General features: G+C 48.7%; 1 protein-coding gene across 9 annotated transcripts in view; it reads right to left on the bottom strand.

Moving 5' to 3' along the window:
• Nucleotides 1-24,504, bottom strand: part of Med15 (mediator complex subunit 15) — a 66,933-nt gene extending 42,429 nt beyond the window's left edge. For 2 of the 9 annotated variants that reach the window (XM_052740065.1, XM_052740061.1), the window contains exons 1-2: nucleotides 24,367-24,502; nucleotides 2,022-2,109 (exon numbers count right to left, since the gene is read on the bottom strand). In XM_052740065.1, the coding sequence (XP_052596025.1) occupies nucleotides 2,022-2,109; nucleotides 24,367-24,434 (156 nt within the window). In that variant the 5' untranslated portion in view covers nucleotides 24,435-24,502. Of the gene's footprint in view, nucleotides 1-2,021; nucleotides 2,116-24,366 lie in introns of those variants that run through there. The other 7 variants (XM_052740066.1, XM_052740064.1, XM_052740069.1 and 4 more) reach the window with 6 other exon arrangements.
• Between the last annotated feature and the right edge of the window lie 2,029 nt (nucleotides 24,505-26,533).

Consider the following 26,533-nt stretch of genomic DNA (forward strand, 5'->3'; position numbering starts at 1 on the left):
GCGAGGCAGGAGGAAGGATAGGCGGGGCTGGTGGGCAGAGAGGATAAACTAGAAGGAGACATCTGGGAGGAGAGAGAGGAGCAAGAACAAGGAGAGGAGGACGTTAGGGGCCAGCCACCCAGCCACCCAGCCACCCAGCCACCCAGCCAGCCAGCCAGCCACCCAGCCACACAGCCGCCCAGCCACCCAGCCACCCAGCCACACAGCCACCCAGCCACCCAGCCACACAGCCACCCAGCCACCCAGCCACACAGCCACACAGCCGCCAGCTACTCAGCCACACAGCCGCCAGCTACTCAGCCACACAGCTGCCAGCTACTCAGCCACACAGCCACCAGCTACTCAGCCACCCAGCCACCCAGCCACACAGCCGCCAGCTACTCAGCCACACAGCCACACAGCCGCCAGCTACTCAGCCACACAGCCACACAGCCAGCCAGCTACTCAGCCACACAGCCGCCAGCTACTCAGCCACACAGCCAGCCATGGAGTAAGAGTAAGATTTACAGACGTAAGAAAAGATAAAAGCCCAGAGGCAAAAAGTAGATAGGATAATTTAAGTTAAGAAAAGCTGGCAAGAAATAAGCCAAGCTAAGGCCTGGCATTTATAAGTAAGAATAAACCTCTGTGTATTTATTTGGGAGCTGGGTGGTGGGCCCCCAAAAGAGCAAAGAGCAAAAACAACCATGAAATCTTGTCTTGAAAAACAGAATCAAGTATGCACTACAACATGGTTAATGTATGAACCCTGACAAGATTATGCTAGGTGAAAGAAGTTGCAAAAATCATTACGATTGTGTTTATAAAGCAAGGTCAAAGGGGAAAATCCACAGCAATAAAGTAGGTGAGTGGCTGCTGTGGCTAGAGGGAAATGGAGCAAGACTGCTAATGTGTATCAAGCTTCTGTAAAATATTATAACATTACATTGCAGTAACTGTCCACATGACTCAGAATATCCTAGATGGTTGAATTATATACCTCAAATTGGTGGATTTCAGTTCCTTAATTCAATCTCAATAATGCTTTTAAAAGAACAAAATGTATGTCATACCCCCAGAGAGCAGTCCACAAGCTCTTGAAACTTGTCCCTCCGTGTACATGTAAACAAAAACACACTTCAACTTCACTTCATGTCTGCCATTTTTGCATCGCTTTTTTAATGGATTATTTACTTTTTTAATGGATTTATTTGTTTGTTTGTTTGTTTGTTTGGAGATGGTCTCACTTGTAGCCCTGGCTAGCCTAACTCAATATGTGGACCAGGCAGGCCTCAAATCCACCTGCCTCTGCCTCCTAAGTGCTAAAGATTAAAACCATGCACCACCACACCCAGCTTTAAATTAAAATTGGGGGGGCGGGTAGGGGTGGAGATGGGAATGGGGCGGAATGGGTAGCTGATGTGCATGAGAGTGTAGGTGCCTATGGAGGCCAGAAGATCCCATGGAGCTGGAGTTTTGGCTGTCATGAACCAGCCTCCATGGGTACTGAGAACTGAACTTGGGTCCTCTTCAAGAACAGTCTGGCCTGTCACTGCTGAGCCGTCTTCCCATCCCACTGCTCCACTTCTAGCCTCCACTCCTGGGAGCTAACAAATTAGGAGAAAGTCACCTAAAGGCCTTGGTGCTGCACCAGCCTGGAAATCCTTCTACCAACTCCACCTGGGAAGTTCCAAGCTCAACTTTACCAAACACTGCCCACCTTTCGGTGTTGGCTCCAGGAGCATGAAGCCAACCTCTCCTTCATAGGAGCAGCGGGATCCAAGGAGCCCCGTGTAGGGATCACAGGGCTGACTACAGACATCTGACAGGTCAGAGGCAGAGCCTAGAGACTCAGTGCCCATCCAGAGTCTTGCCTAGTCCATGGATACGGGACGTTCCAGAGTGCTGTGGTGAAGCCAGCTGTATCTGAGATCAGCAAGCAAGCACTCCCCCTCTCCAGGATCCACACAGAAGGGCTCACTTTCAGCAATTCTCCCCTCCTGGAACTGCTCTGCTGGGGACTTTGGCCAGCAGGGTCTTACCCGGGTCTTGGCCTTCAGGAACACATGACTCTCCATATCCTTGCTAGATTTACTGTGGGCCACACCAGCTTTCCTCATGGCATCCTCACTGAAATACAAAAGAAGAGATATTTACATACACTAGCAGGTTTCTCCTGGTAGACAGGTGCTGTCCCGGGGTAGCCAGCCTGGCTGCGTGTGGGCAAGGAATGAAGGGAGAGGCTCTTCGGCAGAGCAGTGGCCAGAGCTAACCAGAGTAAGGGCAGGGCCATGAGAAGGGGGACAGGAAGGTGATTACCAGAAAGAAGAGAAGCCCCTGGGCAGGAAGAACAAAGGGACTTTCCCAAGAGATTGCTGAGATCATTGTTAATTAGGCCTCTGATTTCTAGGCCTCTGAGTGGCCTGAGCCCCTACCCAGCTCTCCACCTGAGTAGAGCGGGGCTGCAGTTCTAGACTCTTCCCTGTAAAATGAACAGTCCACAGATGTCACATCCCATTCCGCCAAAGGCAAGCGTCTCTGTGGAACAATTTCATGTTTTTCTAACAGGGCCAAAGAGACCAGCTCCAACTTCTACTTACTGAGAACAGGAGACAGTTCACACCAATATAAAACAACAATAAAGTATCTAAAATACATTTTATACACAGATATAAAAGGACTATCCTAGTAAAGGTTCTACTTCACACTATGAGGGGCCAAACAGAACACATACTGCCTCCCTCTACCTGTACGTACACATAGAAAGAACAGGTATGAGGGCCTGGAAAGATGGCTCAGTGGTTAAGAGCACTTGCTGCTCTTTGAGAGACCCGAGTTTGATTCTTAGCACATACATGTGGCTCACAACCACCTGTAATCCCTGTTTCAGGAAATACAACATCTTCTCTGGCCCGAGGGCGCTGCATGCATATGCACACATTCATGCAAGCAAAACACTCTTACACATAAAAGAAAATAAGTGTTTTCTAAAGAGAAAGAAAGAACAGGCATGTATACGTTAGAAGGAGGGCAGTGTGTTAAGCGGGGCCCGGGGCCTGGAGCCTGGCTCTCTGCTCTGCCAGCAGTCTGTCTTCTTGCAGCACTGTGCTTGCTGGTAAACGAACGAATCAGCAAGCTGGGGGCTCTGAGCTGGAACTCAGTCAAGCTGGTACTCCAAAGCATTCTGACCTCCGAAACACAAACCAGCTCAGTCTACTTACTGAAGAACAGGTGTATGGACTACAGCACCTCGCCTCTGAAATCACAGGAAAAGCACACGTGGGCACATCAATGATGAGATATACCGAACACATCATGGGACAAGTGAAACGGCTCAGCATATTAAAGCAACGGCCACACAGGCCTGACAACCTGAGTTTGATCCCTAGAACCCAGAAAAGGTGGGAGGAAAGAACTGGCACCATAAAGCTGACCTCTGACCCCACATGCATGTCATAGCACACGCATACCCTCTCTATCCCCCACTAGTTAATAAATCAAATTAATTGTAAAACATCACATTGCTAAATCTACTAACAGGAATATCTGAAGTTCTGGCCTCCTCTATCTCCTTCTGAAGCTCTGGCAGACAAGATGGCAGCAGCAGGTGCTTGCTTGCAAGGTGTGGAGCAGACATATGAAAAGAAAGGCCCCTGGAGCCACAGAGACATAACAGTGGTGAAGTACAACAGCACCGAGAACCAGTCCACAGGAAGTGTAGGAACAGACGCAGGCAGGAGCGGGGCCACGGGAGACCCAGTGCAAAGGGGCCGAGGCTGCAAGGCTTCCACACTGAGATGGAGCAGACCTGTGCTCAGAAGCATGTGTTAGACCCTAAATAACCTGTAAGCCCCACCTGCCCAAGGAGCAGGTAACTTCCTGGGATTCTGGGAGTTGTAGTTCTCGAAAAATAATGACAAAGCTTCATGGGGAAAGTACGGTGGCCTATGGGTTCTGTCCATAAAAGCCCCAACAACACAAGTCACAGGGCCACTCAGCTGGAAGTTCCAGGGAGTACTCCTGACCAATTTCCATCTTGGTCAGTATTTAATATTTTAATAAAAGCTTGCTTTAATTTGGCCCAAAATGGTGGACCTGGTTTTTCTCCAGAGAATCTCAGGATTAACACATGCCTCACCTGTGTCCCCAAAGCCCTATCTGTTCCCTTTCTGCCTTCTGGCAGGTATAAAAAAGGGACCGAGAGGTAAACAGCCACAAAAACTCAGTAAGAATTTTGAGGTGCAGAACAGTCTACCAACACCAGGACCCAAGAGAGGGCAGCAAGTCACAGACTTGCAGATGAGCAGCACAGCCAGAACATGGATGTGGACACAGGATGAGGGGAGCAGGCACACGAGTCTGAGGGGACACAGTCACACATGGGCTGTGTCGGAAGCAGCTGTCAACGAAGGCCAAGCCAGGCTCCTAAGAGGGCTCTCCCAAGCTGCGACCAGTTACTTTCACTAGAACCAGTCAACACAGTCCAGCCTTAGCTCAGTAAGAATACCGGCAGCAGAGTCCTGCAGCGAGCAGACAGACCCAGGACACGGCAGACTGTGTCAGCTTTGAGACAGTCAGATAACTAATCACAACCAGTACCCTGGACAGAGAAAGGTGCTTAGTGAGCAGCAGGCAAAGTGTCCCAGCGACATCAACTTAATGCGCCTTCCCAGTGAGAAACCCACTCTGAGTACTGGGGTTCCTAAAGGAAAGAGGAGGAGACTCTTTAGTAACAGCACATGACTGGTCCTGGGTAATGCACAAAAGGGAACAGAAAACCTTCCCTGCTTCTGTAGGCCCTGGGCTTAGACATTCCACGTACACCGTCATCCTTAAATGCCCCTCAGGTCCCGGTTACACTGAACAACTTAAACAGAGAGACTGTAAGTCTCGCCACTTGGGCAGATGGGAGAGTAACACTGCAAAAGACAAGTGCCAGAATTCTTTCCTACGTACATCAACGTTGTTCTTTTCAAGTTGTTACCCAGGGTCAGAATGATATCCGAAAACCTAGCAAAACTGGGCTTCTCCTGAAAAGAGCACAGGAGGACTGACTCAGTGGCAGATCAGGACTTACGAGTGGTTGAGACCCTTTGCTGCCCCCTTGAGCTGCCCTTTAAAGGCCTGTCCTTTGATGTGGGGATGGGCCTAGTGGCCTGTTATGGACTTCAGTCATGGCAGCATTTTCTTTCCTACAGTTCCTAACAAGCCTGGTCAGGGCAAGGTACTACTTAGCTTCCAGTAACAGTGGAGGCAGCGCTCCTCAGCATCCATTTTATTACTTCAAGTTTCTTCTGCATCATCAGATGCCAGGGTGAGCTGCTGAGGGTGAGCTCTACCCTCCCATCAGAGTAACGTCACATGATACAGAGGGAGTGGGAACCAACTGTTAGAGACCCAGAACTGAAGGCACATCAACCTAGCTGGGAGCCAAAGATAATCCTATTCTGAGAAGCTGGAACATACTGGGGGTGAGGGGTGACAACGTGAACCCACACCACGCCACATGGAAGGATACAACCCCAGCTGGAAGAAGCCAGGTCTGCTGTGAGCCTACGGAACAACACCATATTCTGCCAATCTTACATCCCATTCACAGTGCCGGCACAGTCTCTTCATATTTAATAAAGCCAGATGCGAACCACATTTTCAAATGTTTTTGCTTATTTCCAGTCAAGTAGAGTGGAAAGCAGCCAAGCACTTGGCCTTCCTCTCCATGCACTTTGCCCCGACACACCTCACCCCTGCAGGTCTTGGGTGTGGCCTGACTCAGTCCTCCCTTACTTGTAGACCACAGGTTGGCAGAGGCTATGATCAGGTATAGTTAACCCTGGCAAACCTGGCTGCGATCCAGCCTTCTGATCACCCTGAATGCGCTTGGCCATCTCCCCACCCCGCCCACAGAGTGCTTTCCAGCACTCTGACACATACAGCCTCCTGTCTCTTGGGACCTGACACTAGGCCCCTTCTCATGTCATCCATCATGCTGTTCTGGCCACAGCTGCCTGGGTGTCTGGGTTAGAATGGACTGATCAATCATTACAGGCCCAGATCTCCCTTCACAAAAAGGCTAGAAGGTGGCCTGACTTCCACAGCTGCCCTTGAAGCATACGTCTATCTGAAAGGCACTGCCTGGGGCACTGCCTAAGCAGCAATGAGTGAGACAGTGAGAAACTCTGGGGGGACTTGGCATCGCAGCACAAGCCTTTAATCCAGTGGTTCTCAACCTGGGTCATGATCCCTTCAGGGATCACCTAAGACCATCCTGTATATTATATATTTACATTATGATTCATTAACAGTAGCAAAATTATAGTTATAAAACAGCAACGAAAATAATTTTGTGGTTGGGGTCACCATAATATGAGGAACTGTATTAAAGGGCCACAGTATCAGAAAGGTTTGAGAACCACTGCTTTAATCCCAGCACTTGGGAGGCAGTGGCAGGTGCAGCTCTGTGAGTCTGAGGCCAGACAGGTCTACATAGTTCCACGACAGTCAGAGCTACACAGTGAGACCCTGTCCAAAAAAAAAGAAGAAAAAACAAGTCAGAGATCCTAACTGTGCAGTGAGATGGCATCCTCTAATAAAGTCCAGTGCACAGCAATATTATTGTCTTCCCAGATGAGGTACCAGTGAGTCCCTGCAGCTCGCTCCTTCAGACAAAGCTGTCCCCACACGGACTGACACATCTTGGGCATCCTCAACAGTGGACCACTCTACCACTCCAGCACAAAGGCCCTCCTCCAAGGCTGTGCTAACAAGCACAGAGCAGTCTCTCCCACTCTTCTTCCCTGACCCCTCCTGACCCTTTTCCATGCCTTGTTCTTAGGGCCCTGGTTATCACCCAGGGACCCTCTCAGCTCTGTTAGGACTCTTTGACCCACTCTCTTCATCACTGCCCTCTACCCAGGCAATGCCCGGCTCCTTCCTTGGCTGGCCTTCTTTCATACTGAGGGAAAGGGTATCAACTCCTCTGGTCTCCTGAAAGATTCCTTTCCCCTTTGGTTGTCAGATTCACCATCTTGAACTCAAAAGACAGCAGCCCTCCCCCACCTTTTTTAAGGTTTATTTTTTTGTATGTGCTTTTGTTAGTGGTGTTTTTTTGAGATAGGGTCTCTCTATGTAGTTCTATCACTGAGCTCACTATGTGGACCATGCTGGCTTCGAATTCAGAGATCCTCCTTCCTCTCATCTTGAGTGCTGGGGTTACCTGGCCTTGGCTTTTGTTGTTTGTTTTAAAGTATTTATTTATTATGCGTACAGTGTTCTGCCTGAACACATGCCTGCACACCAGAAGAGGGCACCAGATCTCATTACAGATGGCTGTGAGCCACCATGTGGGTGCTGGGAATTGAACTCAGGACCTCTGGAAGAGCTGCTCTTAACCTCTAAGCCATCTCTCCAGTCCTTGCTTTTTGTTTTGTTTTTGTTGCTGTTGTTTTGATTTTGAGATAGGGTTTATGTAGCCCAGGTTGGCTTTGAACTCACTATGTAGCTGAAGATGACCTTGAAGTTCTGATCCTCCTGTCTCCCTTGCCAAGTGCTAGGAATTTCTGCCCACACCATCTTTATCCAGGCAGACTCCTGGCCAATTACTACCTGTGTATACAGTCTGTTCACCCACCTGGAAGAGAAGCACACAACTGCATGGGAGATCCCTCCCCCGAATGTTTAGAACCTAAACCACTAGTAACCAAGTACTAGAAGACAATGAGGAAGGCGTACACAGCACCAGGACGGCAGAGGTTCTGGCAGGCCTGTCACCAGAGATGGGTATTAAAGGTATCTGCCACCTTTTCACCACCATCTGTCAAGGAGTCCCTTTTGTTCCATGCATTCCTGCCTCCCTCTTCACAATGGGACACCACTAGGGACCTACTCTTTGGAAAAGCCCCTAATGCCACACCTAGAGGCTATAGAAGGCAGGGCCCAGGAAAAAAACTACAATGGACGGAGAACCCAGTAGCAAGAAGCCCAAGGTTAACTGTGCTGAGACACAAGTAAAAAGACATGGGAAGAATTATCAACAAGTATAGAAAAGCAACACCCCACCTGCCCGAAGGCAAAACCAACTATCAACAGCAGCATGCCTCTGCGCATGGTGCACGGTTTGTGTAGGCATAAAATGTGAACGTTCATTACTGATTCACTCGGCCCAACACTGGGAGCAGAAGCAGAGATAATGGAGTGCAGGGCTACAAAGCAAATCTGCAGACCATTCAAAACTTAGAAGGAAGCAGCATGTACGAGTTAGTGTGAACACAGGCACAGGCCAGAGGACAAGGGTCAAAGGTGGCCAACAAGAGCAGAGGGCCAATGACGTTTGCAGTTCACACGCAGTTTACATTTTAGGGGCTGGGAGGTGTCTCAGTAGGTAAAGCGCTTGCTGCACAAGCATGAGGATCTGCGTGATGAGGGTCTGGTGGACCCAAACCACACAGAACGCCAGGTCCAGCAACACTCATCAGTAACCACAGTGCAGGGAGTTTGGGGTGGCAGATCCTGGAGCCTTGTTGGCCTCTAATCAGTCAGAGACCTGTCTCAGGAATAAGGCAGAGAGCTCTGACGGAAGAACATACCTGATGTTTACCTGCAGCCTTATACCCCCACCCCCACCCCCACACACTCACACACTCACACACTCACACACACACACACACACACACACACACACACACACACACACACACGAATAAGAGAGACAGTGTCTCACTATGTAGCCTTGGCTAGTCTGGAACTGTATCGACTATGTTGACCAGGCTGGGCTCAAACTCCTCTAGAGATCTATCTTCCTGGCCCTGCCTCCCAAGCACTGGGATTAAAGGCGTATGCCACCATGCCCAGTCTAATACATTTATTTATTCATTTATTTAGTTATTGAGAGAGAGAGAGAGGGGCAGAGAGAGAGAGAGAGACAGAGACAGAGAGAGACAGAGAGACAGAGAGACAGAGAGAGACAGACAGAGACTGACTCACCATGTAGCCTTGGCTGACCTACAACTCACTATGTAGACCAGGCTGGCCTTAAACTCATAGAGATCTGCCTGCTTCTGCCTCCTGAATGCTGGGACTAAAGATGTACACCATCACAAAAAAAATTTAGTCATTAAAAATTAAATTGTCTACTGTGGTGGTCTGAATAAGAATGGCCCCTATAGCCAGGTGGTGGTGGCACATGCCTTAAATCCCAGCACTCAGGAGGCAGAGGCAGGTAGATCTCTGAGTTCGAGGCCAGCCTGGTCTACAGAGTGAGTTCCAGGACAGCCAGGGCTACACAGAGAAACCCTGTCTTAAAAAAGACAAATACAAAGTTATTTGTGGGGAAAAATCAAATCATGAAAGCTGACTGTGGCGGCTCACCTTCTCATCTCAGCTCCGACCAGTGACTGAGGCCAGCAGTCTGCTCCAGGTCCTCCTGGACTAGAAACTGAGATACGGTCACTAACCAATAACCGTGAATTAGTGAGTTAGGACAGCTCACATCTGTAATAGAGGACACTTGGGCAGCTAAGGCAGGAAAATTAAAGCAAGTTTGAAACCAGCCTGGGTTACAGAATGAGACCTTGTCTCAAAAAGCAGGGAGTGGTGGTACACTACTCTAAAGACAGCAATCAGGATGTAGAAGCAGACAGACCTCAGAGTTCCAGGAATGCCAGGGCTGCCATGTGAGAATCTGTCTCAGGAGGAGGTAGGTGGAGAAGGACTAGAGAGATGGCTCTGTTGTGAAGAGCACTTTCTGCTCCTAGAGAGGACCCATGTTCATTCCCAGCACCCACGTAGTGGTTCACAACCATAAGCCACTCCAGTTCCGGGGACCTGAGGCCCTCTTCTGATCTCCATAAGCACCGTAAGTGCATTTGGTCCACAGACATACACACAGGCAAAACACTCATATATACAGAATACAGTGATTTTTAAAATGCTCACAATGTTCCACAGACACAGAAAACTCCTGGGGCTGGAGAGATGGCCAGAGGTTAAGATTTTGTACTGCTCTTCCAAAGACCAGAGTTGGATTCCCAGCACCCATGTTGGGTGGCTTCCAACCACCTGCAACTCCAGCTCCTGGAGATCTGACACCTTCCTCTGGCCTCCTCAGGCACCTGCATGCACAACATCCTGAAATATAATTTAAAATAAATCTTAAAAGAAAAAACTTCTTCAGGTTTAAACTAGTTCAAAAACTTGGAAATTTGCTTGCTCAGAGTATAAATTAAAATGTCTTTCTGTTCTTAAGAGGAAAAGTAAATGCCACAGAGAACTCCACAATGAACATCAGCCACTGTTGAGGAAAATCCGATTCATTTTTCTTTCTGTGGTGCTTAGGATGGAGTCCAGGTTGTACATGCTGGGCAAGTGCTCTCCCTCTTGGCTCCAATCTCAGCTTATTCACATTTCTAAACCTTCCTGTGTCAGCTAAAAGACATGACGCTTCTCTTCTAGCAACAAACCAGGTCACAGAATAGAAGTTGGTAGGGACTTGGAGGGAGGCAAGGCTACCATGTCCACATTCTTGAAAGGGGCCTTCTAGCTCAGCCCCAGTGCTTCCCTACACCCCAGAGGAAAGGCCTCTGTCCTTCCCACACAAGCCTGGCTCTCATCTAGTCTCCGACTTCCTCGGGGTCTTTAGAGTGCCAGCAGCCAATGTCACTGCTCACCTTCTAATGTACAGCAGCAATTCCCTGCCCACGTAGCCAGGTGGTCTCACTTTCCAGGGAGGAAATGGTGAGACATCAATTGTTTGGCCACCCAAGGAAACACCTGGGCTCTTAAACCGCACAGGTAGCTGAGGCACATCTGCCAAACTATAGCACGTCTTCCTTTATCAGCAAACATGCAGTCAACAAACATTTGCAGGTTCCCTGACTTTAGATTCACTCATGTCGGGTGCATTCACATCTGTGCATACAGAGGCTAGGAAGAGTGCTGAAGTCTTCAGAGCTGGAGTTACAGGTGTGCTTGTGAAATGCTCAGCTTGCTGAATGGGTGCTGGGATCAAAACTTCCGTTCTCATAATTGAACAGGAAGCACTCCCAACCACTGAGGCATCTCTCCAGCCGCAGAGACAAAAATAGCCTATTTCAGAATGTAACTATTTGCCTACATATAGGAATGGGTATTTTGGACTTGAAGAGAGCGGAGACTTGCACATTTTCTCTTCACACTTCTCTCAGCTGCTAAACTCTCCTCCTCCTGCTCCTCCCAGGAAGGCCGGTGGGTGAGATCAACGAGGACTAGCCTCAAGAACAGCCAGCCTGCCGCCCTTTAAACTCTGAGCTGACTCAAATGACATGAGCTTCTGGTATTTCCAACCTGTTGGTTTAATCTCCAAAGAACTAGACGAGGGAGTGGTGGCACACACCTTCAGTCCCAGCACTCCAGCACTCAGGAGGCAGATGGACCCCTGTGAGTTCATGGTCTGCATAGTGAACTCCAGGGCAACCAAAGCTACATAGGGAGACCCTGACTCAAACACACACACAAGAACCATGAGCTGGAGAGACCCTTTGACCTCTGCTCTGATGTCAGCCTGGGGTCCAGAGCATCTCAACCACCATCAAGCAATTACACAGCATTCTGTCAATATGGTTTTGTGGTTCTAGGACAAGAAGCCCTACCTTTAGAGATCAGCACTCAGCTAAAAATCACATGGCATCCTGGGTGTGAGTTAAAACAGCCCAGAAGGGAGTAGACAGTGAAGGTGAAAGAACACTGGCCATATGTTGTTACCTCTCAGAGCAACTGGAAAAAACGTTCAAAAGTCCAAGGAAGAACTTTCCTCAAAAGAGCATTAAATCCTATGTTCATTTTAGGCAGGTGGAGGGCTATGCATAAGTCTACGCCTCTAGTGAATGGAAGCTGTGGACACACAGGGGCAGTCAGAACCAGCCCAGGCAGAAAGAATAGCCTCAGGCAGGAAAAAAACTACAACTCAGAACTGGACTCAGGAAAGTCTCTGTGTGTGTGCCTACCAACATAAGAGATATTCAGTCATATGTGTGTGTGTGTGTGTGTGTGTGTGTGTGTGTGTGCCTACCAACATAAGAGATATTCAGTCATATGTGTGTGTGTGTGTGTGTGTGTGTGTGCCTACCAACATAAGACATTCAGTCGTGTGTGTGTGTGTGTGTGTGTGTGTGTGCCTACCAACATAAGACATTCAGTCGTGTGTGTGTGTGTGTGTGTGTGTGTGTGTGTGCCTACCAACATAAGACATTCAGTCGTGTGTGTGCGTGTGTGTGTGTGTGCCTACCAACATAAGACATTCAGTCGTGTGTGTGTGTGTGTGTGTGTGTGTGTGTGTGTGTGTGTGTGCCTACCAACACAAGACATTCAGTCGTGTGAGAAGCACACAGGTCTACAGGAAATGTATCCCTATGTTAATAATGGCACAACTGGGCAGAGAGATTACAGAAACACTTTCCTGTTTTTCAATCCCTATAATGTTATCTGGCAGGGAGTGAAGTGCTACACCCAAAATTCTGGCTATACTGACCAAAACAGGAGAGAGAGAGGCGGGGCTGAGGAGAGAGAGAGGCGGGGCTGAGGAGAGAGAGAGGCGGGGCTGAGGAGAGAGAGAGAGGCGGGGCTGAGGAGAGAGAGAGAGAGAGGCGGGGCTGAGGAGAGAGAGAGGCGGGGCTGAGGAGAGAGAGAGGGGCGGGGCTGAGGAGAGAGAGAGGCGGGGCTGAGGAGAGAGAGAGGGGCGGGGCTGAGGAGAGAGAGAGGCGGGGCTGAGGAGAGAGAGAGAGAGGGACGGGGCTGAGGAGAGAGAGAGGCGGGGCTGAGGAGAGAGAGAGAGAGGGACGGGGCTGAGGAGAGAGAGAGGCGGGGCTGAGGAGAGAGAGGCGGGGCTGAGGAGAGAGAGAGGCGGGGCTGAGGAGAGAGAGAGAGAGGCGGGGCTGAGGAGAGAGAGAGGCGGGGCTGAGGAGAGAGAGAGAGGCGGGGCTGAGGAGAGAGAGAGAGAGGCGGGGCTGAGGAGAGAGAGAGGCGGGGCTGAGGAGAGAGAGAGAGAGGCGGGGCTGAGGAGAGAGAGAGGGGCGGGGCTGAGGAGAGAGAGAGGCGGGGCTGAGGAGAGAGAGAGGGGCGGGGCTGAGGAGAGAGAGAGGCGGGGCTGAGGAGAGAGAGAGAGAGGGACGGGGCTGAGGAGAGAGAGAGGGGCGGGGCTGAGGAGAGAGAGGCGGGGCTGAGGAGAGAGAGAGGGGCGGGGCTGAGGAGAGAGAGAGAGAGGCGGGGCTGAGGAGAGAGAGAGGCGGGGCTGAGGAGAGAGAGAGAGGCGGGGCTGAGGAGAGAGAGAGGCGGGGCTGAGGAGAGAGAGAGAGGGGCGGGGCTGAGGAGAGAGAGAGAGGCGGGGCTGAGGAGAGAGAGAGGCGGGGCTGAGGAGAGAGAGGCGGGGCTGAGGAGAGAGAGAGAGAGGCGGGGCTGAGGAGAGAGAGAGAGGAGGGGCTGAGGAGAGAGAGAGAGGGGCGGGGCTGAGGAGAGAGAGAGAGAGGCGGGGCTGAGGAGAGAGAGAGAGAGGCGGGGCTGAGGAGAGAGAGAGAGAGAGGCGGGGCTGAGGAGAGAGAGAGAGAGGCGGGGGCTGAGGAGAGAGAGAGAGGGGCGGGGCTGAGGAGAGAGAGAGAGAGGCGGGGGCTGAGGAGAGAGAGAGAGAGAGGCGGGGCTGAGGAGAGAGAGAGAGGCGGGGCTGAGGCTGTTTCCACAGAGTCACTTCTCTGAGGCCAAGGCTGCAGTCTGTATCCCCTCGTTCCATAACCCTCCCCTGGGAAAACAAGCAGAGGAGACTCACTAAGGCAGGGCGAGCCTCTGAGGTACTGATGGAGCAGTCGCTGAGAGGCGATGAAGCCTTGACTACCTATTTGCTTTGCTCACCAAACAGAACCACTTGAAGGGATCCCTTCCTCCCTTTTGTCATAAGTCTTTTTTTTCCTTTTTCAAAAATTAAAAACAAAATTTTACTATGTATGTGTGGAAGGGGAGTGAAAGGAGAGGGAGACAGACAGACAGACAAATGTGGGGTGTGGAGGTTAGAGGGTAACTTTGTAGATTTGATTCTTCCTTTCTCCTTTATGTAAGTTCCAAGGATCACAACTCAGGCAGTGCCTGAACCATTCACCCCATTTTTAACAATGATAGGGCCTAGTTTTACAGCAGGCTCATCCTATGCCCCTTTCAGAAGACTGCGTCCAGGCCGCCTCTCCGCACCACTGCTGCTGGAACATTTCTCCTTGAAGCACTGGTACTGACACCCACACAAATCACCTTGCACCCATCTCTCAGAATCCACACAGCATTAAGGCTTTCTCTGCAGGGTGGGTACCTGACATGTGCCTCCCTTCTTTCCTCCGCAAGTGCATGTATGCAACCACACTCACGCATACACAAGTATACACACACACACTCACCAAATCCAACCCTCTTTCCTTCATAGGCTTTCTCCTAAAACCATCCTGTCTAGTCTGACTGCCACTGTACCTGAGAGGGTCTCAAACTTGGCTGTGTATTCAAATTAAAAAAGACCGCTTGCTTGCTATAAAGGCAGATGCTATGAAAACACCAGATCCAAGCATCAAGCAAGGAGTATTCCCTGACACTGCTGGACATATAAACTGGGATCACTTAAGAAGACTGCTCAGGACAACGTGCTAAAGGCCACGTCCCAACACAGCCTGACTCCATTCCGACATCCACAGAAAGTGAAGTAACTACTGTTAGGTTCCCAATGCCCACATAGCAGCTTACAACCACAGGAACCCCAGTTCTGGGGAACCCGGTACCCTCTTCGGGCTTCCATAGGCACCGAATGCACATGGTGCACATATACACTTACAGGCCACACTCATACACATAAAATAAAAGTAAAAATAAAAATTTTAAGGGCAGAATAGAAGCCCGGACATGGTGGTAGACACCTATTAGACCAGCACTCAGTAGACTGGGCTAAACAGTAAGACCCTGCCTCAAAAACAAAGAAAAAAAGAGATCTGGGGGATGCAGACCTGGTGGGAACATGCTTGCCCGACACACTCAGTTCCCAGCCTGTCAATCCTACACACAGGAGGTGGAGGTGGCAGGTTACAAGTTCTTAGTCATCCTGCCCAAGTGGGTGTTTTGAAAAAAGAATCATAAATAAATAATTTCTAAAGAGAGCCATATTCATTATAGGAGATATCCTCAAAAGTAAAATAATTAAAGGGGAAAAGAGAAACGAATTGATAGTTGAAATGAGCCTCTCACTCGGGAACAGTAAATTCAATACCTTTGGCTCTCTAGGATCAGGTGTCTATTTGTTTATCCATAGAAACCTAATAAAAGAGTTTACTCCCCTCAGTTACCATCTTTTTTTCAAAGGTAAGACCTAGTGTGTAGCCCAGGCTAGCCTTGAGGCCCTGGAATTGCAAACAAGCACTGGAATTACTGACACATATTACTCCACACTCAACAATGGGAAGATCTTAATTTACAGGCTGGACTACTTAACAGAGTCAGATGGTGGTGGTGGCAGGGCACGACTCTAACCCCACTGCTGGGAGGCAGAGGTAACAGGTGGGTCTCTGAGTTCCAGGACAGCCAGGGCTACAAGGAGAAACCCTGTCTTGAAAAACCAAAACAACAGCAAACAAAGCCAAGGGCTGGAGAAACGGCTCAGTGGGTTAGAGCACCTCCTGCTTACAGAAGACTGAGGTTCCAGCTCGAACACCCACACAGTGCTTACAATTATCTGTGATTCCAGTTCCAGGGGATCTGACACCCTCTCTTCTGGCTTTTGAGGGTGTACATTCAATGCACTGACATACATGAAAGCAAATACTCATACACAGAAAAGACAAATCTTTTTTTTTTTTTTTAAGTCAATGTTTTTTTTTTGTTTTTTTTTTTTTTTTGGTTTTTCGAGACAGGGTGTCTCTGTGTAGCTTTGCGCCTTTCCTGGAACTCAGTTGGTAGTCCAGGCTGGCCTCGAACTCACAGAGATCCACCTGGCTCTGCCTCCCGAGTGCTGGGATTAAAGGCGTGCGCCACCACCGCCCGGCCAAAGTCAATGTTTTTTAATGGGAAAAGGGGGACTGGAGAAATGACTCAGCAGTTATGAGCACTGTCTGCTCTTCCAAAGGACCTGGGTGGATTCCCAACAGTCACATGGTGGCTCAGTTCCAGGGGATTTGGCTCCTTCTACTGGTCTCCACAGGCATCAGGAGCACAACTGATAAAAAGTCACATGTAGCCAGGCAGTGATGGCGCATGCCTTTAATCCCACCACTCAGGTGGCAGAGGCAGGCAAATCCCTGAGTTCAAGGCAAACCTGGTCTACAGAGCTACTTCCAGGACAGCCACAGCTACACAAAGAAACCCTGTCTTTAAAAAAAAAAAAAAAAAAAGTACCACTTTAGAAATTGGCGAGATGGCTCAGAGGTTATGACTCTTGCAGAGGCTCTAAATTTGATTCCCAGCACCTACATCCAGCAGTTCACAACCACCTTTAACTCCAGCTCCAGGGGATTCTAGCCTCCAAGGGCACCTGTATTCCAGTGCATACCCATGCTTACACACACACACTAACACACACACACACACACACACACACTCTTAAAAACAAGGATAATCTTAAAAAATAAAAGAGCTCCATTCCACGATGTAGTAGTGAGCATCCTCACTCCACCAGGGTATGAACACGCTTGGATTATATCTTGGGAAGAAATGGCTAAGAAATGAACAATTTAAGAGTACTAGAATAGGCCGGGCGGTGGTGGCGCACGCCTTTAATCCCAGCACTCGGGAGGCAGAGCCAGGCGGATCTCTGTGAGTTCGAGGCCAGCCTGGGCTACCAAGTGAGTCCCAGGAAAGGCGCAAAGCTACACAGAGAAACCCTGTCTCGAAAAACCAAAAAAAAAAAAGAGTACTAGAATAGTGTATTGCTAGATGGCTCATCCTCATTTATGTATCCCAAGTTGATTTAGTTGGCTGACCAACATCTTCATGTGTTACTTCTGTCTTTACTCAAGCTAAGTACCCAACAGTGAGCCCCAGCACCACATCCCAACAGGCCCACAACAGTGTTCATGAAACCTGTGTCAGACAGACTCATGAATCCTGTGCATTCTAACATTCATGGCCAGACAGGAATGAATGCTAATTCCAAAAGCATTCATAATGTTCCTACCCTGCAGAGTTAGGCTGGTAGGAAACAAACCTTCAAACAGTCTGTAAACTGCCTCGTCTTCACTGACTTTCAGGGACAAGGGACAGGACAGGAGGCCCAGTGTCCTGGAAGAAGAGCTGCCCAGCTCAGCCACAGGAAGGATGGGTCTTTCAGGCAGAACAAGCAAGGCACACAGCAGTCAAAGAAAGAGTTGGGTTCATCTGAGGATCCACAGGCAGCCTGGTTGGATGTAATGTGGAATGAGGGTAGGGCAGGCAGGTGCAGGCCCTGGAGGAAGGCTGAACGCTCAAGAGTGGAGTCTACAGGCAATGGGCAGCCACCAAATACACCCTGGGTATCAGAACAGCTAAAGGGAGAACGTAGAGTACAAAAAAAAAAAAAAAAAAAAAAAAAAAGGACATGGGGGTCTTTAAACTGTCCTGCTTGGTTTTGTGATTTTTAGCTGCCCACTTTTAGTTTGGAAAGTTCACAAGAATTACTTAAAAAATTTCCCTTGGGTATCTAATTGAAACTATTAGCCTAAAGAATGCTTTAAGGTGATGACTTCACCCCAGCCAGGGACTGCAGCAGGCAGAAAACAACGTGCCCACAATCCCCAACCTCAGAATGGCCAGCATCATCTTCAATGAGTCACAGCCTCAGTCACCATCAGGCAACAGCCGAAAGATCTCTGATCAGAAAATTAATGTAAGTATGTCAGCTCTAGTAGGTTCACAGGAGGTCAAAGATCATCAGGAACTTAGGTGTGGCGATGGTAATCCCAACACTAGCAAGGTAGAGAAGGGAGGACCTGGAATTCAAGGCCAGCCTGGGTTGTTTGTGAGACTCTCAACCTGCCTTCCTAAAGGAAAAAAAAAGGCATTAGGGGTTCACCCTCCAGTCTCCTAAGGGTCTATGGAGAATTCCTGACATTATAAATTGGAGACTCAGCAGTGGCAGGCTCCTGTCTAAAAGCTTCCACTGCACTTGGCTGGGATTAAATTTGAGCATCCCCTTACCCAGTTCCACGACCCAACCTTACTCTCCCAGATCTGAAAAGGTAGTTTGCCTTTAACATCACAGGATGGTCCAGCCAGCATCCACCTGTAATATGAAGAGTAACTGAGAGCAGGGAGCTCTTCTCTAAGCCTGCCTCCTCACCTTACAATTAGAACAAGTCCATCTGGCTCTGAGCATGGTGGCGGGCCCATGCCTACAATATTAGCATCTCCAGACCAGTTCAAATTACCCAGTCTACCCACTGATATCCTAGCTCAAAACCAAAAATTTAAAAAAAGGAAAAGGAAAAGAAAAAGGAGGTGCATGAAGACAACATGTGCCAACTCAACACAGCTGGGTATGGTATAATCGGTTCAAGGCCAACCTCTGATACATGATGAGTTCAACACTAGCCTGGGCTGCATGAGACCCTTGTCTCTTTTGATTGGTTTTTTGAGATGGGGTTTCTCTGTGTAGCCCTGGCTGTCCTCGAACTAGCTCTGTACACCAGGTTGGCCTTAAACTCACAGAGATCCGCCTACCTCTGCCTCCCTAGGGCTGGTAATGCTGGGATTAAAGACATGTGTCACCATGAAGAGTGAGACTTTGGTAGAGAGAGAACAAACACCAAAAATCACTGGCAACTGCCTGTCTGCCCTGGCCTCACAGTATGCACTCCTTGGCCTTCTGACATTTTACCAGGACACTAACACAGTCCTGCCTTTCCCCAGCTGCAGCTACCCCTTCCTGCATCTGTTCAGAAACATGCTACACTCAGGAGTACCAGAGACAAAAGCCTCAAGAGGAAGATGACAGACTCAGACCATCGGTCAGCAGGGGAAATTTTCTCTTGACATAAAGTTTATGATCATTTTGAATATATCCTATCAGTTTTTATGTTCTCAAAAACAGTGCTCAGTTTATCAAAGTTCTTACCTGGAAGGGGAGGAGAACAGCACAGCAGGAAAATTAAGATCAGGGAGCAGGCTAGGGAGAGGGCCCAGTAGGTAATGGGCTTGCTGGAAAGCAATGAGGACCCGAGTCTGAGATCTAGCACCTACGTACAAAGCTGGATGCATAAATATGTAATTCCAGACCCGGGGGGCGGGGCGGGGGCGGGGCGTAGAAAGAGGAGGATCCTCGGGGCTTGCTGCCAACCTGTGCAGATGAATCAGTGAGCTCTAGATTCAGTGAGATCTTGTCTCAAAAAATACGGTAGAGAAACTGAGAACAGTATCAATTTCTGGCTTACACACATAAACAGAAAGACAGAGAAGTAACTGATGATGTTCTTGCATTCACTCACTGCTTATGTATTTGCTGTGAACCTACTTGGTGTCAGGCATGGACAAGTCAGGACAGACGCACACTTGTTTTCCAAGAGCCTGAAGACCAGGGACACGCAAACATGAACCAAAAAAATCCCACAAGAAAGCCCCACAAAACCCTGCTTAGGAGGATCTAAGAATAGTTTCTCTCCTGTGGTTGTGCAGGAAGTATAGATGCCTCATTAAGAGTCAATATGAACCAATCGATCATTTCCTACCTACTCTCCTCCTTTGGGTTTCTTTAGATGTCACTGCATCAAACTACCTGGGCTTAGGGAGGCCACCTTCATCAACCCAAGTCATAGCCTCTCCTGTCACTGTGAGGTCCCTAGACCCTACAAAGCTTGCACAGAAGTCTCTTCAGTGTCCCTCCCAGTATCCTTGTGAGACAAACTAGTGTCATTTCACAGATGAGGGACCTGATCAGAAAGGTCAAGCAGTGCCAAGGTCACAAAGGCAATGTGTAGAGGAGGGAAGTATTCCAGTTTCACAACACATAATCCACGGTCACTGTAAAGGGGAGGTTGGCCAGGTGGACCCCAAAAAACACTGCCTCCTGTACTCTGCACACTGCAGAGGACTGGAGTTCCCCGAGAAACTAAAAAGGGCTGAATTAAACCTACCAGAAGGTGACTCACTTTAGATGAGGGGACAGGGACGGATCCTAACTATCTGACACCAAAGCAGACATGGAAAGGAAGAAAGTAGCTCATGACAACAGTGGAGTCACAATCTTCTGAATACCCTAAATACTTAGTAACCATTGTTTTAAAGAGACAGTGGCTAGAGGTACAGATCAGTAGCGGAGGATATGCTGGGCACACCCAAGACCCTGAGCTCAATCTCCAGCAAGTAAAACCAAAGAAATAAAGGAAGAATTTTGAATGTTAAAGTGAAAAGATCAGAGAAGCTGGATCACAGGGGAGCTACAAAAATATAATCCAGGTTACAGGGCAGTGGACGGCCTGCTGATGACATGGGGCTACAGGCTGTCCTCATTTGTGTGACCTAGGAAAGGCTGGAAAGGTAGACACAGTGGAAGCTAAGAAGACTAGACTCCCAATTACAACTGTCAAACTTGCTTTTTCCTCAATGAGAGATGTTTCCTCTCCACTGAAAGTTCCCAGAACCTTCCCAGTGTTTCCGTAGCTCCACATTCCCCAGCAACCGACAACTGAACCCAGGGCTTCCTGGGGACTACATGAATGACCTCCTATTGAGCTACTCCCTACAACCTTTGATGTGCTCACCCAAATGTGGGAGGCAAATGTTGCCCCCTCCACAAAGATACACAGGCCCTGGGCTTTCATTATTCCTCATCTATTATAAATCACTAGAGCTTGAAGCATTTCCCAAAATGGCCAAATTTAAACAACAGCATAAACAGTGGAAGAAGTCGGAACAAAAGCTGTGTAGATTAGTCCAATATAAATCCTCTTAAACTCTATGAACACAAGAAATCAAGTCACCAGCAAAGCAAACCCTGGAGAGAAAACAAGCAAACCGAAGAAGTGGGAGCACCCAATGAGCTCGCTTCGTTTCTTTGTAAACTTGACACAGGCTAGGGTCATCTGGGAAGAGTGGAACCTTAACTAAAAATGCCCCCATCCAATTGGCCTGCAAGCCTGTGGGGAATTTTGGTCAATGGCTGATAAGGAGGGCCCAGTCCACTGTGGCCAGTGCCACCTGGGTTGGTGCCCCGGCTGTAAAGAAAGGCAGGTTGAACACACCCTGAAGGAGCCAGGAAACAGCACTCCTCCAGCCTCTGCCTTAGTTCCTGCCTCCAGACTCCTGGGCTGATACACATTTGTTTTGTTTTGTTTTGAGACAGGGTCTCTCTATATAGTCCTGACTGTCCAGGAACTCTGTAGACCAGGCTGGCCTCAAACTCACAGAGACCTGCCTGTCTCTGCCTCCCGAGTGCTGAAATTAAAGCTACGCACCACTACAGCTCTCCAATTTTTATTTACTTTTTATGTTTCTGAAGATGTTGCCTGCATGTATAGAAACGCACCAGTTTATGTCGGGTGCCTGCTCAAGTCAGAAGAGGGCTTTGGATCCCTTGGAACTGGAGTTATGGATGGCTGTGAGCCACCAAGTAGGGGCCTGAAATCAAACCCTGGGGCCTTTGCAAGAGTAACAAGTGGTCTTAATCACTGACTGAGTCATCTCTCTAGCCCCTCCTGCCCTGGTTGAGTTCCTATCCTGGCTTTCCTTGATGGTAGGGACAAGGCGTAAGATGAAATAAACCCTTTCCTCCCCACGTTGCTTTTTGGTCATGGTGTTTTTCACAGCAATAGAAAGCAAACTAAGACACCTGGTTGCTCTTAAAAGGCAACCTTTGATATGCTCACCCCAATGTGGTAAGCAAATGTTGCCTCCCTCCACAAAGATACATAGGCCCTATTCCCTAAAACCTATGACTATCCTTCACCATACCTCAAAAGGAACTTTACAGATGTGATTAAGGATACATAATGTGGCATTATTCTAAACTGACCTGTGAAATGCAGAGAATGTTCTCCAAGCTGGATTTGGAGAGTATCAGAAAAACCAGCCAATGTTAGAATAGACCACAAAGAAAGCACAAGGTACAATCTCCAGGAGCACATACCGACCCCTGGGGAGTGGCCAGGAAGGGAAGCACAAGGCACAATCTCCAGGAGCACATACTGACCCCTGGGGAGTGGCCAGGAAGGGAAGCACATGCCTCTGTCTTACATGTTTAAGCAGTAGAATTTGACCAGCACCTTGAATGGGATTGGAAGGTTCTGCCCCTAAAGGTTCCATCAAGAAGTGTATATCAGCTGGGCGGTGGTGGCACACGCCTTTAATCCCGGCACTCGGGAGGCAGAGGAGACAGATCTCTGCGTTTGAGGCCAGCCTGGTCTAGAGAGGGAGTTCTAGGACAGCCAGGGCTAAGCAGAGAAACCCTGTCTCGAAAAACAAAAAAAGTGTATATTGCCAACATCTAAATTTCAGCCCTGTAACTAACACTCACCAAATCTTACCTGAGCCTCTGACATAAAGAAATGACGAGATATAATTTGTTTCTACAGAAAATAAAGTAATACACAAGCAGCACTATCTTACAGAGGTAGCAGGCACCTCAGTTCCCACAGGAAGCTGCATTATGACACATCCAGTACACTGCAATCTTCCCCCAGACCTCAGACCCTTCCACAGCCCTCCCCCACTGTCTGTGATGACAACTGACTACTCCAAATCTCTGGGCTTTCCCAGAGAACCTTGCCCTGGGGCTCAGATCACTCCTAAGACTTCACTTAGATATATCTCAAGTGTGTCAATAAAGCACTTGTGGGCTGCAGACTTGGCTCAGAGGTTAAGAGCACTCAGTGGCTGCTCTTGCAGAAAATCCAGGTTCAATTCCCAGCACTCACAAAGCAGCTCAGAACTCCAGTCCCAGGGGATCCCACACCCTCTGCTGACCTTAAAGGGCACGAGGCATACACGGCACACTTAGAGACAGGCAAGCCAAACACTCATACATATAAAACAAAACAAAACACTTGTTTGCTGAACTGATGCAAAACGGTCCAAGGTTATTCTGTGGTGGTACCAAGCCACTGATCCAGTATCCACTTCTTCCTCTGTCCTGATGCTTCCTTCCTTCCACACTGCTTCACCCCACCCCCTCCATCCTGTAAGTCACCGATGTGTCCAAACATCCCCCTCTCTCTGGAATCTGTCTTCCTCTTTCAATTCCCTTCACCTAACGTGGGCCTTCAGAATCTCTGCACTGTGTCTTCTACAACCATTCATGAAACCATAAGATGGACAGTGATCGAGCACCAGGAATGTGAGTGAAAAAAACAGAACCCCCACCAACTCCTCTAGAGCAAAAAACTCCCCAAACTGCCTCTTGGGTCCTTAATTCATCTCCAGGGACTCAGGGACCTTCCCAACATTAATGCTGGACCACCTCAAGGCAGATCACATGTAAAACACAGGTACAAGTTGTTTGCCCAACACCCCCATCACTAACCACCTGCTCACACTCATGCCTATCTCCTTGACTATTTTGCTCCCAAGACCCAGAACCCTCCACCTACAACAGTCCTTCATGATGATTTCCCAGTCATCTGCTGGGGATGGTGGCCTGTCACCCTCCTACTTTTCTTTCTAGAGCTCAATCTGTCACCAACTCTACCAGGCTGCTCCAGTCCTACTCACCTAACACTTCAGCACCCACAACACGATCGAGCATTGACACAACTGTACTATCTGTTCCTTTACCGACAGTACCAACCCTCAGGGAAAAGGCTGTGCCACAAGCAATTTTCTAAACGCTTCCGGAAGCTCAGTAAAGCGGCAAAGTGAAACAAGCACTCAGCGGAGCTCGGTGAGCAGGGGCACCCTAGCCCTTCATTCCCTAACCCTCCACAGCTGCTTCCTGCCACCGTTCGGCCAAGTCCACACACCTTGTGGAAGAGAAAAGAACACTATTCTCTGTCCCCACTGCCCACAGCCCAAACACCTACTAATCTTCCAATTTTATCTTCCATCCACCCTCCTCCACCTCATTGATGTGGTTTTTGTTTTTTTGTAATAAGCCTCGCGGTACCCCTGGTAACTCTTTGGCTGCCTCTTTCTCTTTCTGTATTCAGTGTCAATCTAAGCAGAGGAAAATTTGCACTCAAGCACACAAATGACGAGGCGGCTCAGGACGATGACTCACTAGCCAGGGCTGCTGGGTTTGCAGAGTTCGACCCCAGAAAAACTAGCCAGCAGTCCCTGTCCGCCCAGACAGGCCAGGGAGACTGCAGAAGGACCCCCCGCACGTCCCCGGCGCCCAGCGGACCCCGCAGGTTCCCGCCAGCCAGGGTCGACGGCGGGTCCAGCCCTGCCTCACCCGCCCCGCGGGGAAGGTCCGACCACCCGGTCCTCGCCCCCGGCCACACTCACATTTGGCTGACCAGCTTCTGCCGAAAGGCGGCACTACGCCAGTCGGTCTCCTGCCCCGAAACGTCCATGCCCGTAGCCCGCGTCCCTCGCCGCCACCGCCGCCGCCTCTAACACAGCGCAGGCCCGAACGCGGAAGCCGAGCGATCCCGCTGCCGGGCCACGCCGGAAGTACCAGGAGGTTATGGGAAATGGAGTCTCGCGTCCTTATATGTATGCGCGCGCTATATGAGATCTACTTATATTTTGTTGTCAGTGTTGAGGTTGGCTAATTTTGCTGTTGGAGTAATTGCTAATGGATAGTACACTTTTTCCTAAATAATGTTATAATATTGGAATTTTAATATCTAATTTAACATATATGTACATTTTACAGTTATCAAGATAAAACTAGTATTGTCACTAAAAAGCAATGTTAGATTTAAGATCACTGCTCATTGAATCATTAAGTTCAATATTCAAGAGAAGCTAAGCCAGGCGGTGGTGGCGCACACCTTTAATCCCAGCACTCGGGAGGCAGAGGCAGGCAGATCTCTGAGTTTGAGCCCAGGCTGGTCTACAGTGGGAGATCCAGGACAGGCACCAAAACTACACAGAGAAACCCTGTCCCAAAAAAAGAGAGAGAGAAGCAAAAGCCAATTTCTATTAATGCTTTCTCTGTAGTTCATATTCCTTACTTCTTAGTGGTTCATCTCTTAATACAAGGCATTTTTAGTATTTTGACCTGTTAAGTGGTTAAGTGTTGACGTGCTTGTATGTCTTGAGTTCACCTTTCAATGTTTACACGATTTTAGTTTAGAGTAACGATTATAAGGTAATTAGCCAATTTTGTAAGTCTCTGTTTTCCCAAACTATATGAATGTCTTCATTTAAGAAGTTTCTTTGTGCCGGGCAGTGGTGGCGCACGCCTTTCATCCCAGCACTCGGGAGCTGAGCCAGGCGGATCTCTGTGAGTTCGAGGCCAGCCTGGACTACCAAGTGAGTTCCAGGAAAGGCGCAAAGCTACACAGAGAAACCCTGTCTCGAAAAACAAAAACAAAAACAAACAAACAAAAAAAGAACTTTCTTTGTCCCAGCACACTGGAGATAGAGACAGGCAGATCTCTGTTGAATTCAAGGCAACCTGGTTTACATGGTGAGTTCTAGGGCAGTCAGGTCCTATGTAGAGAGACCTTGTTTCAAAAAAAGCATCCATTTGTTTATTATTACAGAAGAAAGCATTTGGGAAAGGGAGGTTGGTTTTTTGTTTGCTTGTTTGTTTGTTTTGTTTTTGTCTTTGGAAAAGTCTTAAATACATGTGGGTTAAAAACCAAGTGTAATGAGCCTTAAAAAGAAAATTCAAAACTGCCAGGCATGATGGTACAAGATTTTAATCCCAGCCTTTGGGAGGCAAAAGTAGGCAACAGGTATGTTCAAGGTCAGCCTGGACTAGGCTAATGCAGGTTCTTTATTCAAATCTTAATGACTAATCTTAACTCTCATATCACACAAGAGTTCCAAACCAGGCTAGGCTACGTAGAGAGAACCTATCTCAAAAAAATAAAAAATAAAAATAAAGAGCAAGACAAGGGAAGTGGCTGTGCTTAAGCCGAAGACCACTGACCCGTGACCCCCACGCCATGCCGTAGCGCTGCAGCGTCAGAGAGTGGAAAATGTGCTGCACCCCACCAAGATCTCAAGGATACGCTGTGAAAGGGCAAGAGGGAGCTGCTGGTCTTGGGCAAAACCAAGTTCCTCGTGCCCGACCACGTCAACACGACTAAGTTCATCAAGATATTTAGAAGGCAGTTACAGCTCAACAATAATCAAGCCGTCTTCCTTGTGGTGAACTGGCACAGCATGGTGAGCATGTGTGAGCCTATCTCCAAGGTGTATGAGAGTGAAAAGGGTGAAGACCGCTTCCGTGTGCATAGTGTTCACCTCCCAGGAGACATTCAGGTTGGCAGTGGCTTATAAAACTAGAACAATGCCTAATGTTTCTTAAGCCCTGACCACCAGGGAAAAAAGAGACTGCTCAGCTCACCACTTGCAGATCAGAACATAGGTGCCCACCAAGGTGTTAGGGACTGCTTGTCTGCCAGAAACTGAGCTCCATGAAAACGCATTCAGCTTGTGAACTCATCTAAACTAGGCTATCTTGTGTTAGAAGGCTAAAATCAAAGTACTTCAC

The sequence above is a fragment of the Peromyscus californicus genome, unplaced genomic scaffold (assembly GCF_007827085.1).
Source record: "Peromyscus californicus insignis strain IS unplaced genomic scaffold, ASM782708v3 Scaffold_16__1_contigs__length_79575227, whole genome shotgun sequence".
NCBI lineage: Eukaryota > Metazoa > Chordata > Mammalia > Rodentia > Cricetidae > Peromyscus > Peromyscus californicus.